This window comes from Myotis daubentonii, chromosome 4 (assembly GCF_963259705.1).
Source record: "Myotis daubentonii chromosome 4, mMyoDau2.1, whole genome shotgun sequence".
Lineage (NCBI taxonomy): Eukaryota > Metazoa > Chordata > Mammalia > Chiroptera > Vespertilionidae > Myotis > Myotis daubentonii.
Window position 1 is genome coordinate 73,019,399 of NC_081843.1, and position 15,414 is coordinate 73,034,812.

Genomic DNA, 15,414 nt, shown 5'->3' on the forward strand with positions numbered 1-15,414 from the left:
GCCAGTGGGGAGGACAGGGAGGGAGACTGATATTTATTGTGGGGTGTGTGTGTGTGTGTGTGTGTGTGTGTGTGTGTATGGTCTGGATCCTTAGACAGGAGAAGGAAAATAACACCAGCTCCAGGTAGCAGCAAGCAGTGGCTCATCCTTTCATTCAGACTCTGCCCTGGCAAGGACGGAGTACTTAGAAAAGCCTTGGCTACTCAAGCTGTTGCTATTTCAGAGGAAGTTAGCCAGAGGGAGGGTGTGAAGGGCTCTTTGATATTTTTCTTTTTCACTAAGGGGAGGGAAAGCTGCTTCAGAAAGAAAAATAAATCCCATGAGTCAATGCGACATTTGCAAATGCTTTTATAGCAGGATCATCAAACTTAGTTGCTTTACTTAGTCTTTTTCTTTCTTTCGAATATTACAGCAGTAATACATGCACATGGTAAACACACAAGCAGAGAGTGGAACAGTGAGAAGTAGATGTCTTCTTTTCCTCCCCACATGTAGGCCCACTCTACAGGTCATTGGTTAGTGGTCATTGCATACACACACACACCACACATAAAGCTACCCATGTATATAAAATATCAGAGCATAATGACTGTGTTAGTTTGCTGGGCTGACATAACAAAGTATGTAGGCTGAGTGGCTGAAACAACAGAAACTTAATCTCTCACAGTTCTGGAGGCTCAAAGTCTGAAATAAAGGAGTTGAAGACTTGGTCTCTTTTGAGATCTTGCTCCTTAGCTTGCAGATGGCCGTTTTCTCTGTGTCCTCACATGGTTTTTCTGTGTGTCTGTGTCCTAATCTTCCAAGGACACCAGTCATATTGGATTAGGGCCCACTCCAATGACCTTGTTTAACCTTAATTATGTTATTAAGGATCCTATATCCAAATGTTCTGAGATACTGGGGGTTAGGACTCAAACTTGTAAATTTGGAGAGTGTGTGGGTGGGGAAGATAACTCAGTTCAGCCTAGAACACTGACTTACTCTTTTAACTACATTGTATTGTGTAGATAGCCCATAATTCATGTATCTGGTCTCTGTGTATCTGGAGAATAAGACTGTTTCCATGCTTGTAGTGAATAACCTCACACCTAAATCTCTGTGCCCCTGTGTAAGTATACATGCAGGGTGAGCTTGTAGAGAAATTGCAAGCTTTGGCCTCCAAAGAGATTGACTGTGTCCTTCCGGAGTGCATCATAATTTCTTGTGGAACAGGAGAGTGTGCGGTACCTACAGATTAAAGCCCATTTGTGATGTAATGCTGGTGTGAGAAATTCAGAGTGTGGAAAAAGACTAAGTAAAGCAACAAAGTTCTATCATGGAACAGGACTTGTGCACATGCCCTGTGGAATGGGACAGCCAGCCCTTTGAGGGATGTTGCCATTATGACTTTACTGTACACTTTTCAGTCAGCATCCATGTATTGAGGCATTGATAGACCCAGTTTTGCTCGTTTCTCTGTTGTTATTTTTATTGGTTTTTTTTTTAAATTGATTTTAGAAAGGAAGGGAGAGGGAGAGAGAGATAGAAACATCCATGATGAGATCGGCTACCTCCTGCACATCCACACTGGGGCTGGAGCCTGCAACCTGGGCATGTGCCCAGACTGGGAATAGAACTGTGACCTCCTGGTTCCTAGGTCCACGCTCAACCACTGAGCCATGCTGGCTGGGCATGTTGTTATTTTTAAATAGACCTTAATTTTTAGAGCAGTTTAGTTTACAGAAAATTTGAGGAAGGTACAGAGATTCCCCATACATCCCTGCCCCACAGGTGCACAGTCCTTCCTCATTATCCACACTCCTCACCAGAGGGGTACATTTGTTACAACTGATGAACTTATAGTGACATATTATTATCCAACGTTCATAGGGCTTACTCTTGCTGTTCTATATTTATTTGTTTACTAGAGGCTCGGCGTATGAAATTTGTGCACAGGTACGGTTCCTAGGCCTGGCTTGTGATCAGGGCCATATTCCCCAGCTTCCCACATCCAGCCCTGCCCCCTGCCGCCACCCACCCCCAGTTCCCCATTCACCATCAGGTGATCAGAGTGTGTCAGCCCTGGGGAGGAACCGAGAGGTTGGCTGTTCCGCCCGCTCGCCGGCCCCAACCCCGCCACAGGTTGCCCTCTGTGTGTGGGGTGACTGGTGGGGTGGGGGCCCTGGCCTGGCGCCACCTGCATCCCCCGCCACCCGCCCCTGGTTCCCCGTTCACCATTGGGCGATCAGAGAGGTGGTCAGTGCACATAATAGTGACTGGTCTAGCGGTCGTTCTGCCATTAGGGTCAATTTGCATATTAACCTTTTATTATATAGGATTATACTCTGACTTGTTCAATGAAAAGTTTTGGCCCTCTGTTGCTGGGGTAACAAGACATGGCATTTCTCTTCAAGCTGTGACAGCCTGGAAATTAGGCTGGCCAGGAATTATTCCAGTTTTGAAAGTGAGGATTAGGGGAGTGACATACTCAGAGTGAAAAAGCCATAAGTGGCAGGGGCTGGGTGTGAACCCCTTTTATTCTAAATTTTGCTTTTCCAGAAAGAAGTGGTAAATCAGCAGGGCCGTGAGATTTTTTTTAGAGGCTAATATAACATTTCTTTTATGGATGCTGGTTTGAGTTTCTACTTGTGTATATTAGTGTTTTTTTAACTAAAGATAATGCACTTGTTCCCTTGGTTGTTGACATAGTTTGCTTAGATAAATAATTACTAGAAAAAGGCTATTGGATTTAAAATATATATATATATATATATATATATATATATATATATATATATATCTGTCAATCATACCATAGAATTATATAAAGAGTGAAGGTGAAAATAAGGACGTTTGAAAAGTCAGATCTATAATATGCCACCTGACTATAGTGATAGAATAAAATTAAAACAGTATGACTTTCTTTTCACATTTTCCATAATCACATCTCTCTGTCACTGTTAATTTGTCTTTAAATGACCAGTTAGGCTCACATATTATGTACATGTCTGTTCATTTTTCTATTCTGTGGAGACATTAAGGTTAAATGTTGATTCTGCTGTGACAAAGTTCTATCATGGAACAGGAGAGTGTTTAAAAATGTATGTTTTCCAAAATAGAATATTTTATTAATTGCAGTTGAACTTGACATACAGTAAGACTGATTATCTAAGACCACAGAACTAAAGAGGTAGCAACCAATGAAGGAGATAGTTGAGAAAGAATTTGGAAGGCATGTGAGTGGAAAGAAGTTAGTAAAATCGGGGATAGAAGACATGATGGAGTGAATTGTAAAGGAAGGTGAATCTGTAAGAATAGCACAGGGGCAGTGGTGTTGGGGTCCCACTTGTGTGGCCTGTTAGCTCAGCCCAAGTAGAATACTCTTACAAAGCAGTGACCTAACATTATGAAGCAAGAAGAGTCTCTGAGGAAGATGGCTTGGGAAACTGAATGAAGGTGGAGAGAGTACATTAGCAAAATTTTAAAATAATGATATAGTGCAGAATGTCCAAGGGCTCAAACAATGGCGGTTTCATTAAGTAGATGAAATAACTTGGGAAACGACATTCCCAAGACCTGTCTTAACATCCTGTGATTACAGCTGGTCTTATACCTGCTTACCTATGATCTCTTCTCATTGTAAGTGATGTTTATAGTGCGGCATTCTAATTGATGCTTGTTTTGCAGCTGTGCAAGGTCTTGAATGTCATTCCAAATCATTATCAAGAGACTGAATTGTTAGGTTGTAGGTTTTTTATAGACTGTACTGTATTGTATATAGGTTTAGTTGTTATTTGCAGTTTATAATCTCTTTTGTAGAAATCCCTCCCTGACACCAGGTGTGTCTGACTAGGTCCAAGAGACCACAGAATAAGCATAAATACTGTTACCACTTTATAAATGAGGAGTCTTAAAAGGGGTTAGTAAACTTGCTCATGGTTCAGAATTAGTAGTGGGTGGCAGACCCGAGCCCCAACTCAGGCAGGGTGGCTCTGAGTTTGAGCTTTTAACAACACTACGCTCTGTTGCCCTATGCTTTTTTTTTTTTTAAAAAAATATCTTTATTGATTTCAGAGAGGAAGGGAGAGGAAGAGAGAGATAGAAACATCAGTGATGAGAGGGAATCATTGATTGGCTGCTTCCTGCACGCTCCCTACAGGGAATCAATTGCACAACCTGGACATGTGCCCTTGGTGGGAATCAAACCCTAGACTGGGGTGGGCAACCTTTTTGTGAGTGCATGCCAAAACCACAAAATCTCTGACTCAAAATTCTTCTGTGTGCCAACCCTAATTTTTTTTGAGAACATGTTACGCCTACTTGATATCTCTTAAGGTGTACGTATGTTAAGAACCTTGAAGAAATAATAAAATCCATTTGAGCAACAAAAACACAGTATATGATGATGAAAAATATATTTATTTTTTAATGTATACATGTTATGTAAAATTATTTATGTAAGATGCACCTACACTGAATTATCTGAAAAATAAAAAAGTCGATATTAAGAAAAAAATTTAAATGGAAGATTATAAGAGAGCATTTGTGTGCCAGCAAAAGTTACTGGCGTGCCATGTTTGGCACGCGTGCCAGGGGTTTCCCACCCCTGCCCTACACCCTTCAGTCCACAGGCTGACGCTCTATCCACAGAGCCAAACCAGCTAGGGCTATTGCCCTGTGCTTTACTAAAGATCTAGTTTCCTTTTAGAGCAGTGGAAATACACTGTATGATATTATAATGATGGAGATGTATCATTTTACATCTGTCCAAACCCATTGACTGACTATACAGTGAACCCTAAAGTGAACCATGGCTGGTGGGAATGCAGACTGGTGCAGCCACTATGGAAGACAGTATGGAGTTTCCTCAAAAAACTACAAATGGAACTCCCATTTGACCCTGTGATCCCACTTCTAGGAATATATCCCAGGAAACCAGAAACACCAATCAGAAAGGATATATGCACCCCTATGTTCATAGCAGCACAATTCACCATAGCTAAGATCTGGAAACAGCCTAAGTGCCCATCTGTAGATGAATGGATTAGAAAACTGTGGTACATCTACACGATGGAATACTATGCTGCTATAAAAAAGAAGGAACTCTTACCATTTGCAACAGCATGGATGGAACTGGAGAGCATTATGCTAAGTGAAATAAGCCAGTCAATGAAGGAAAAATACCACATGATGTCACTCATTTCTGGATAATAAAGACCATTATAAACTTATGAACAAAAAATAGATACAGAGGCAGAGCTGCCTCGAACAGACTGTCAAACTACAGCAGGAAGGCTGGGGAGGGTGGGAGGGCAGGAGGGGGGCGGGTAAGAGATCAACCAAAGGACTTGTATGCATGCATATAAGCATAACCAATGGACATAAGACACTGGGGGGTAGGGGAGGCCGGGGGATTGTCTAGGGCGGGGGGAAAAAAAGGACACATATGTAATACTCTTTGTAATACTTTAAGCAATAAAAAAAAATAAATAAATAAAGTGAACCATGGTCTTTGGGTGATAGTGATATATCAGTGTAGGTTCATCTGTGTTAACAACAACAGCAAAGTACCTTTCTTATAAGTAATATTAATAAATGTGGGAGGCTATGCATGTATGGGAATAAGAGTCAATATGAGAAATCTCCGTACTGCCTTCTCAATTTTATTGTTAACCTAAAGCTATTCTAAAAAATAGTTTTGAAAAGAAAAAAATTAGCACCAGACCCAAACCTGGAAACTTAATCTATATTTTATTTAGTATCCCAAAATGTATAGCTGCCAACAAAGCCCAATCAGAGATTAAAAAAAAAAAGAGCTGGTCTCCCCAAATAAAAGGTGTGTGTGCTATTAATAGTACAGAGGAGCTCTCTGCTCCTCTGAGCCCATGCCCCGCACATTAGCCTGAGAGCTTACATTAGGGGCGTGAAGCTGCGGAAAACACTGTGTGGGTAAGAGGCATCTCTTCCCTGTGAGCTTCAAGTTGGACACTCCCATTATTTCCTGCAGAGGAGGATGGGTGCGAGCATACATAGCCTTTACATCCCAGCATGTGCCTGGGTGTTCATACAATTCATTCTTTTGCTCATGGATTTTGACAGTCCTTTTCTTGAGCCCGATTTCCTGTTTTTCATGTTGTCCTCACCTCACTTTGGCCTTTTTCTAGTTCTTGGCCTCTTTTGCTTTTAGCCGACCCCAGAAATCTTTATTTTGCCTAAGAGTAATGATTATAGTGCTTTTTCTGTTTAATTATTGGGCATCTCCCAAGCCTTAATGCTTATCATTAAAGACAACCTTAAATCCATTCTGCTGAAAGCTTTGTTTACATACTAAACTGTTCCAGCATTCTCTATGGGCAGGATGGCTCAGAAAAATGGTAGCTGAAAGGTTGACCCACAGAGGGCTGGGGTTAGCAGGTTTATAACAGTGGCTTTCAGAGGATGTTCTGTGTTTCTTTTTCAGTTGGCCTGCTGCTGTGGGACTGCTGGCTGCTCCCTCTGCTGTGGCTGTTGCCCCAAGATCCGACAGTCCCGGAGTACCCGCTTCATGTATGCCCTCTACTTCATTCTCGTTGCCGTCCTCTGCTGCATCATGATGTCACAGACTGTGGCTAATGAGATGAAAGAGCACGTAAGTCTGCCCTGTTTCAAATCTTCTCATTTCTGATGGTTGATGAGGGTGTGTGGGAAATATCCACTTTAGCGGATGGGCCCACCCACCCCAGTGTGGTTTTGGGTACACTCACTCTCTCCAAACCTTCAGGGAAGCCACTTTAATGCTTTCCTGATCTTAAGTTGTAGTGTGGAGGCAGACTGATGCTATTCATGGAGAGGATTGCATATTTTGTCTTAGCCTTGTTTATAGCATTTCTGATTAGATGTACAGTTTTTTCTTGTTTTAAGGATGGCTGCCAGTATCTCAGGAAGTAGCTGTTATAAAACATTTAATTTGGCCTGTAGGGGAAGTATGATAAAGCCTGTGATCATTCCACAGCTAATGAGGCAGCTATAGGGCGATTTTTACTTTTCTGGATATGTTACTTGTAGTGTGGGTGTCTCCAGAGGTGAGGATGCAGTTCCAGCAATTTCTCGAGTAATGTACGTAGAGGTAGACCTGGCATGTGATGCTGATAGAGACACATACAGGACTTTTTTTTCTGGAATTTCCCCATAGTAGGCTATTAATCAGCCAGATGATGGGGGCAGGGATGTGTTGTGGTTTTTGAGGGAGTCCAATAAATCACACAATCTTGCCCAGCCGGCGTGGCTAAGTGGTTGAGCATCGACCTATGAACCAAGAGGTCACGGTTTGGATTCCTGGTCAGAGCACAAGCCCGGGTTGCGGGCTTGATCCTCAGTAGGGGACATGCAGGCGGCAGCCGATCAATGCTTCTCTCCTCATTGATATTTCTATCTCTCTCTCCCTCTCCTTTCTTCTCTGAAATCAATAAAAACATATTTAAACACACACACACACACACACACACCACCATCTTTCCCCTCCCAGGTTCTGAACAAATCGACAAAAAGACTACAGTGTCAGCAGGTACATGCCAAACATCACCTTTCCCCCTCACAGACCTGATGTGAGACAATGTGGCTTGTATCTGCAAGGAAGTGGGCATCCTACTACTGATCCGCAAAATAAGTCAGACTTACTCACTTGGGGAGTCCACCGGGCCAGGGCAGGCTTCGTCTGCAGGGGCACCATTTGCTGGGAAGAGGAACAGTTAATGCTCCTTGGGGCAGCTCCCTTCTGAGGAAAAAGGAGAGAAAAGTGAGCTTTGCAAGGCCCCTTTGCCCTTACAGCTAAGTGCTCTGTGCCCTTGGAACGCCTCCCCTAATGGAGATGGCATCCCCAGGAGCACTCCGAGGAAGTGTTCCTTCTCCCCAACCTTATGCTGCAACTACAGACTATTTTAAATACACTCAAGTGCACCAAAACACCGTTTTTAAAAAACTCACTTGATATTTTCTTATCCATTCGTTAAAGTAGGCCCTTTGAAGCTTTCTGTTAGGTAATGCTTTTTATAATTGTGGTTGTATGATCTGGAATATACCAGAACTACTATCGAAACTTGTGAGATTAAGATTCTCCTCTGATTGCTTCACACAGTGGACTCTCACTACTCAGTAAGGCACCGCAGTGGGCGCCACGGGGCATTGGAACTTGTGAGAAACGAAGCTGATAATTCAGAAGACAAGGCATAATCTTCTGAGGCATAAAACAAGGTGGAAATGAATAAGGACCATCTGAGAGGAGGCACAAAGTTCTATGGAAGTTTGGGGGCCCTGAGACCAAGAACTAAGGCTGCCTTATTAGTTTGCACAGGTTTCACTCTATCTTGATGGTGTTTGTCTTGGATTGTCTTCCTCTTACCATGGTTTAATCTTCTATGTTTGTGACAAGACGTTTAAGAGGAGGAATACCGACAGGGTAGATTTTATTTTTATACTAATCTGAGCGTATGTTTATTGATTTTAGAGAGAGAGTGGAAGGGACGGAGAGAGATGTGAGAGAAACATTCATTGATTGCCTCCTGTATGTATGCCGACTGAGAATCGAACCTGAAACCTTTTGGTGTACAGGACAGTGCTTCAACCAACTGAGCCTCCTGGCCAGGGCTTACAGGGTAGATTTTAATTCTTATTCTGAAGGTCCACGTAACCTTCCACATACTACCTTTGTTTTTTAGGTAACTTAATGTTCTATTTAAATTCAACAAGGATTGGCCTGAGGACTCACTGTGGTATTTTGATAGGAACTCTCAGTGTGGACCAGATGTCTATGGGTACGATCTCTGTTCTTTGCCCTTAAGAAGTTTTCAGCCCTGGCTGGTGTGGCTCAGTTGGCGAGCATCGTCCTATGCACTGAAATGTCACCGGCTCAATTGCTGGTCAGGGCACATGCCCAGGTTGTGGGCTCGATCCCGGGTCAGGGTACATTTAGGAGGTAACCGATCTATGTTTCTCTCTCTCCCCCCGATCTTCCTCTCTCTCTAAAAGTCAATAAAAACATATTAAAAACATAAAATAGTATTCAATCTCTGTAGAATTAAACTTTGGATCCAAGAAACAAAATCTGAAACCATATAAAATATATGATATCTCTTAGTGGCAAACCCATCAGAAACGTTGTTACTGGAGGAAGCGATCACTTTGGGGCCACACGTATGTATATATGTATGTATGTATGTATGTATGTATTTATTTTTATTAATTTCAGAGAGGAAGGGAGGGGGAGAGAGAGATAGAAACATCAGTGATGAGAGAGAATCATTGATTGACTGCCCCTTCCACGCCCCCACACTGGGGATCGAGACCACAGCCTGGGCATGTGCCCTGTGACTGGGAATCGAACCGTGACCTCCTCGTTCGTAAGTAGATGCTCAACCACTGAGCCATGCCAGCTGGGCTACACGTACATATTTTAGGATGTGATTTTCATAATAATAATTTTAATATTTTAATTACTATCCGACTAACCTGCCCTGTGAAATAGTCCAGAAAAACACTGGCCAGTATCTATGATTTCTGATGTTTGCAGAACATTTAAGAAACAGAAGATATTGAGTCGTGTTGCTAGGGAAGGCTTCATGGAGGAAGTGACTTGTGTGATGATGTGTGTGTTAATTGCTAGTATTTATTGGTTGATACCATGTGCCAGGTTTTATTCTGAACTTTTACCTGTGTCATCTCATTTGTCACTGTTCTACTCACCAGATGAGGAAACTGAGGCATTGAGTCATCTAGGTACCTAACTCAAGGTCTCCAGTGCTGGTTGGTGGAGTTGGGATTTGAACCCAGGCAGAATGTGTTCTTAGTGACTAAACTGTACAGGTAGAGAGAAGAGAAAACAACGAGAACAGACATGTGTAGAAGGGCAAAGAGTAGACATGAGTAGGTAAAATGACCAAGTCTTTCAGGAATTTCAGTGCTCAGGTATGTCATTTGACCATGGTCTGATGTTAAATGGGTAGCCATTGTAGAGTCAGTATAGAGGAGGAGGCTGTCATCAGAGAAACAGAGGTACTTAGGGCAATGGGCCCAGCAGTGGTGAGCGTGTGTGTGTGTGTGTGTGTGTGTGTGTGTGTGTGACTGTGTGTGTGGTGTGATTTGGGGTCAGAGCAGAGGGAGGAAGGGAGGAGAGAGAGAAGGGGTTCTTATAAATGGGAGCTTCATAGAGGCTCTTATAAATGTTTCTTTGCCTGTCCCTGAATGTACTTATTTAAAAATGGTTTGGCTAGGCTTCCTGCATAGGGAATGAGGTCCCTGTGGGCGAAACCAATCCTTTTCCATCGTTAGGGCCTCACAGGAGGCCGGCCAGCTGATCACAAAGTCAGCTTGTTTCATGGCCTATAGAATAGAGTCTGACCTCATCCTCAGGCGGTGCTTGAGGGTGGGTGTTGAAAGGTCCCCTTATGGGGAAGCACACTGGGCCTCTGCTGAAGTCCTCGCCCCCTCATTGTTGGCCTGAGGGAATGTTTGAGTTGTGATGGGAGGAGGAAAAGGCATGTATGCTGGTAACAGGCCGGAAGGGAGTGTGCAATTGCCTCCCACCTAGCATTCATGTGCCATGGACAGGTCTCTGTCCAAAGCCAGGTGGGCCTTTGTTACATGAGTTAAGAACACGAGGGCAGCAGCCTTTTCACTTATTTTCAGTTTTTGCCTTGGTGTCAGAATGTGCTCTGTTTTAAGTTTGAAGAAGAGGGAACTACAAGGAGCTGCTGGGCCAAACTTTGCCCTGCTTCTTCCCACTAGGGGCGCTCCTCTTTCCCGTGAGAGCTTTGGCTCAGAGGAAGTGCTGCTGTGCTGGTTGAATAGGGTGCGATTTTGTCTCCTGGAGCATTTCCCCATTTGATTGCAAGTCATTCATGTCTGTTACCATGTCATTCAAGTGGTACAATCTTTCCATATTTGATGCCTGGGGATTAAAAATCCATTTTAGAATGTAGAATGCCAAAAAAAAATAAAAAATGAGTGAGGGATTTAGGCCTCTTGACTTGCACCACTAAGTCAAGATGTAACTTCTCCATTTGAGTTTGGGGCGCCCTGGGAAGCTACGGGCATTTTGGGAGAGCGGAGAAAGGACTCCTTGTTTTCTGTGGAAGAGAGGCCCCTAAAACCAAGGGGAGGACAGGTGACTCATGTGGCCCTCAAACCTTCTTCCCTGTGAGGTCAGTACGCCAGGCCCAGGTGGGAGGAGCCTTGCATGTTCCTAACCTGAAGCATCTTAGATCCATTTCCCTCATCCACATTCCACTCGGTGCCTGGGCTGCTCCAATTCATTGAGATGGGTAATAGGTGGTGCCTGAGATGGCTCAATTTCCACATTTCAATTTTTTCAGAACCAAAATACATCTTCCACAATGCGGAAGACTGTTTCTCCGCCCCCCCCCCCCCATTGTATGTTTATTTTAAATTTAAAATTTGAAGAATTATTCCTTGTAATGGGAAAAGAGGCCACTAAGATGTTTGTTTGTTTGCTTGTTTATTTATTTTTAAAATGTATTTTTATTGATTTCAGAGAGGAATGGAGAGGGAGAGAGAGATAGAAACATCAATGTGGAGAGAGAATCATTGATCGCTGCCTCCTGCACACCCCATACTGGGGATCAAGTTGGCAATCCCGACATGTGTCCTGACTGGGAATCAAACCGTGACCTCCTGGTTAATGGGTCGATACTCAACCACTGAGCCACATCGACTCGGCTAAGATATTTATTTTGATAGCCGCCTTTTTCTTGTTCCCTCAATGGTTTTAGAGGGCATTATGCTTTCTTTCTAATCTTACGTGATCTCTTTAGGAAACATGTTTTACTTGACACATTATTTTCTGCTCTGCCTGGCCTGGGTCAGTTTTCCTCTGAGTGAGTGGTAATGTGGGAACAGCACTCCCGTGTTGTTATTCTCTCTTTGGATGAAAGAGCTTATTGGTTCTTTGCAGCCCAGGGTGATAATGTTGCAGGGTAGAGTGGGCTTCAAAGGAACATTGGACAAGACCTAACAGGATGCAGATAAGAGGGGGACCCAGGACTGCAGTTTCCTCCGAGACTTCAAAGTAGTTCCTGAATTCCATTCTCTCCCTGGACTTGATGAAAGTAAGCATGCCAGCCCTTTAGAGTCCCAGCCCTCAGCCCCACCCATTAGCCAGAGCCACACCTGCAATTTCAGTTAAACGTGGTACTCTCTTAGCCTAGGAGTTGTAAATTGGCCTATAGCAGTGATGGCGAACCTATGACACGCCTGTCAGAGGTGACATGCGAACTCATTTTTTTTGGTTGACTTTTCTTTGTTAAATGGCATTTAAATATATAAAATAAATATCAAAAATATAAGTCTTTGTTTTACTATGGTTGCAAATATCAGAAAATTTCTATATGTGACACGGCACCAGAGTTAAATTAGGGTTTTTCAAAATGCTGACACGCCGAGCTCAAAAGGTTTGCCATCACTGCACTATAGGCTTTTGTTTGGGCAATAAAAATAAATAAATAAATAAATTGGGCTGCCTTTAGAAGGGCTAACCTGCTATATAGTTCACCAAAGACCCCATTCCCAGATGCTTGCTGGTAGCCTATCTCACATCTTCCCCCTACTCCCCTTACTTCCCCCTAACCCTAGTCTCTCCCCACTCCCCCACCTCCAGCCAACACCCCAAAGGCATTTGAATTTGCAACTCCTGAAATAACTTAAATCCTTTGAGTTCACAGGTGTTTGAAAGGGCTGTAAGTGTCAAAATGGACAGGGCTCTATCTCACCCATCCTGGTGGGCAGTATAGAAGTAGCTCAGTGTGCTGGAGTGGTCTGTGCCAATCTACACGCATAGCCCCAGGCCAAGACCTCAGGAACCCTTCTCGCTCATAACTAGTCTACCCCTTTGCATGTCGGGATCTGGCATATTTATCCAAGTAACTGTTTAAAAATTGTCCTGATCACTGTGGTGCACTGGGCTCTATGGATCACTCAACGTCGGGACTAATGTAGGGTGGAGGTGGGACCCCAACTTGAATCTAAATGAGACCCCTCCTTCCCCAAGTTAAATCCATCACCTAGCCCTCTCCCTGTTACTGGAAACGGGACCTGGCCCTGCAGGGATCTGCCTAGGGCTGGCCGGTGGTGTGTGGGTTCTTGACTTGTGTAGGAAAAATTTCACAACATGAGTCCAGGTGAATGTTAGAGGGCATTTATTAAAGCTGAGGACAGTGTAGCAAGGATAATCCGAGAGGGACTAGGTGGGGAAATGAGCCTAGGCTGAGCTTCTTTGGCTCACTAAGATGTCAGAGAAAAGGGGGTCTTGGGACAAGTATAGGGGGTTCGTGGGTCAGCACTCAACCATTGAGCCACCCCGGCCATGCTGGGGCCTTAGTTTGGGGGAGTTTTAAAGGCAGTGTATTTAGGTGAGGTCTTAGGGAAGGATTTCTAATATATTTATCAGCTTTATACTGATGTACCAAAATGAGATTTATTCCCTTAACTTCATCTGTCTTTGGGTGTGGTTGACAGTGGTACTAATTGGATTTCTGCTATCTCCCTGAGTAGGGTGATTTAAGCTATTTACTCTCTGGTTGGAGAGGAGAAGGGCAAACTATTTACTCTTTTTTAAAAAATGTATATTTTTATTAATTTTTAGAGAGAGGAAGAGAAAGAGCAACATCGATATGAGAACAATCAGCTGCCTCCTAAATGCTCCCTACCCGGGATCGAACCTGCCCAACCAGCTGAGCCACACCAGCCAGAGCCAAACTACTTACTCTTACGTGTCCTTGGTTTAGGGAAGATAGGACTTACTAAATGGCTGCAAACTGCTGTTTACCGGTCTCAGTTTCCCATTTCTCTTGTCCTGGCTTACGAGCCCACTTCACCCCCATTAAAATCTTAAGCACATATTCTAATCACAGTCTCTACATTTATCATGAAGTCCAATATTTTCCAGCGAAGTGGAAAAGGGGGTTGCTATTGAGGCTGCTAACTGGATTTAGGTCTTTTGAATAAAAGTAAAATGGGCTTCAAGGATTTTTCTCTATTTATTCAGAAAATCCGGTCTGTATTTTCATACCCTGGGAATGACACATAAACTTACTTTTTTGGTGTGCATTTCTCAGTCATTGTCACTGCCACATGTCTCATTGTCTTCACCAGAAGGAGGAAGGAGGAGATGCAATGATGAGAAATTAATGTACCATAGCAGTAGTAATATCAGATTATGTGAAAGTAAATGAAAGTGAGTCAGGAGACTATTTGTAGACATTCTAGTCCCAAGGCCACACACACATCTTGTTCATCACCAGAACAAAGTGATCATCTCCTCCATGCCTGAGCCTTAAGAACTCCCCCACCCCTCTCATTCTCTTGTTTTCTTGGGGTAGCTCTTTAGTTTCTGGCTTTGGTTAGTCTATATATGTATATATCTGCATTAGAGTAAGTATTGGTTGTGGGAAAGCCCTCTCTGTGCTAGTCACAGAGGATTAAAAAAATACATAAAACTGAGTTACTAAGGATCTAGTTAGATAAAAAATGGGGAAAAAAGGGACACAACTCACATTTATGCTGAGGGTCTGCCCTGTGAAAAGATAGAAAATATCATGCAGTGTTAAGCAGAGAAAACAATGATCTCTCTTAGAGTATAATTTGAATAGAGCGTTAGCTTTTTAAAGTGGGAGAATCTAGTCATAATCTGAACCAAGCCCCTCATTTGACAGGCACGGGGAGCGGGCTTGTCTAAGGCTCTGACACGAGGTAGAGGTGGCATTAGAACCCAGGACTGCTGCTTTTTCTGCCTGTGTGACTAGGTTTGGTTGCTGTGCAAATATTCATAGAAGTAACAGGAAAAGCCTGAAAGCTATCCTTCCTCCCGATTCCTAATCTTTCTTCTGGAGTTCGTGGTGAGGGAGAAGTATTTCTTCTGGAAACAGTACCACCTGGCACCTTTGGCAGCTTTCTTAGCTTATCTTCCATCCCCCTCCCCCACCACACCCCACCGCCTTCCTGTTGTGAAAGCCAAAAGCTGGACTCAAGGGACAATTGACTCAGTCTGGTAGAAAATAGGGGCAACCACAAATCTGGAGTTTATGTATTTGCTGGCTTTGCATGTAAAATACACCCTGCCTTCGAGTTGTGTTTGGTGTAATCACCTTTTTAAAGTAAGCAAGCATCAGCAGTGAAAAATATTCCACTTTGGTCCAGAACACCGTGTGGTTTGTCCCAGCAGAGAATGGCAGGTGTGCAGGCTGAAGCGGGAGAGCCGGGCTCTTGTTTTGGCTTTGGTGTTTACTGGTTGAGCGGTCAGAGAACAGTGTACCTGAGACCTAGCACCAGGTGTTGCTATGGGACTTTGAACTCTAGAGCAGACTCTCCATTCTTAGCTGGTGTTTTATGTTTTTATGTTAGAGCAAGCGTCAAATTAGCAAACATGTATACTATATTGCTGACCCAGTT

General features: G+C 43.4%; 1 protein-coding gene across 8 annotated transcripts in view; it reads left to right on the forward strand.

Annotated features, from left to right (window-relative positions):
• SERINC5 (serine incorporator 5) overlaps positions 1–15,414 on the forward strand; it is a 102,292-nt gene that overhangs the window by 40,227 nt on the left and 46,651 nt on the right. For 7 of the 8 annotated variants that reach the window (XR_009452640.1, XR_009452639.1, XM_059694225.1 and 4 more), the window contains 2 exons: positions 6,440–6,607; positions 7,484–7,522. Coding sequence is in view for 6 of the 8 variants with exons in the window: in XM_059694225.1 (XP_059550208.1) it covers positions 6,440–6,607; positions 7,484–7,522 (207 nt within the window). In the remaining 2 variants the exon portion in view is untranslated. The remainder of the gene's footprint in view (positions 1–6,439; positions 6,608–7,483; positions 7,523–15,414) is intronic. The other variant, XM_059694223.1, reaches the window with a different exon arrangement.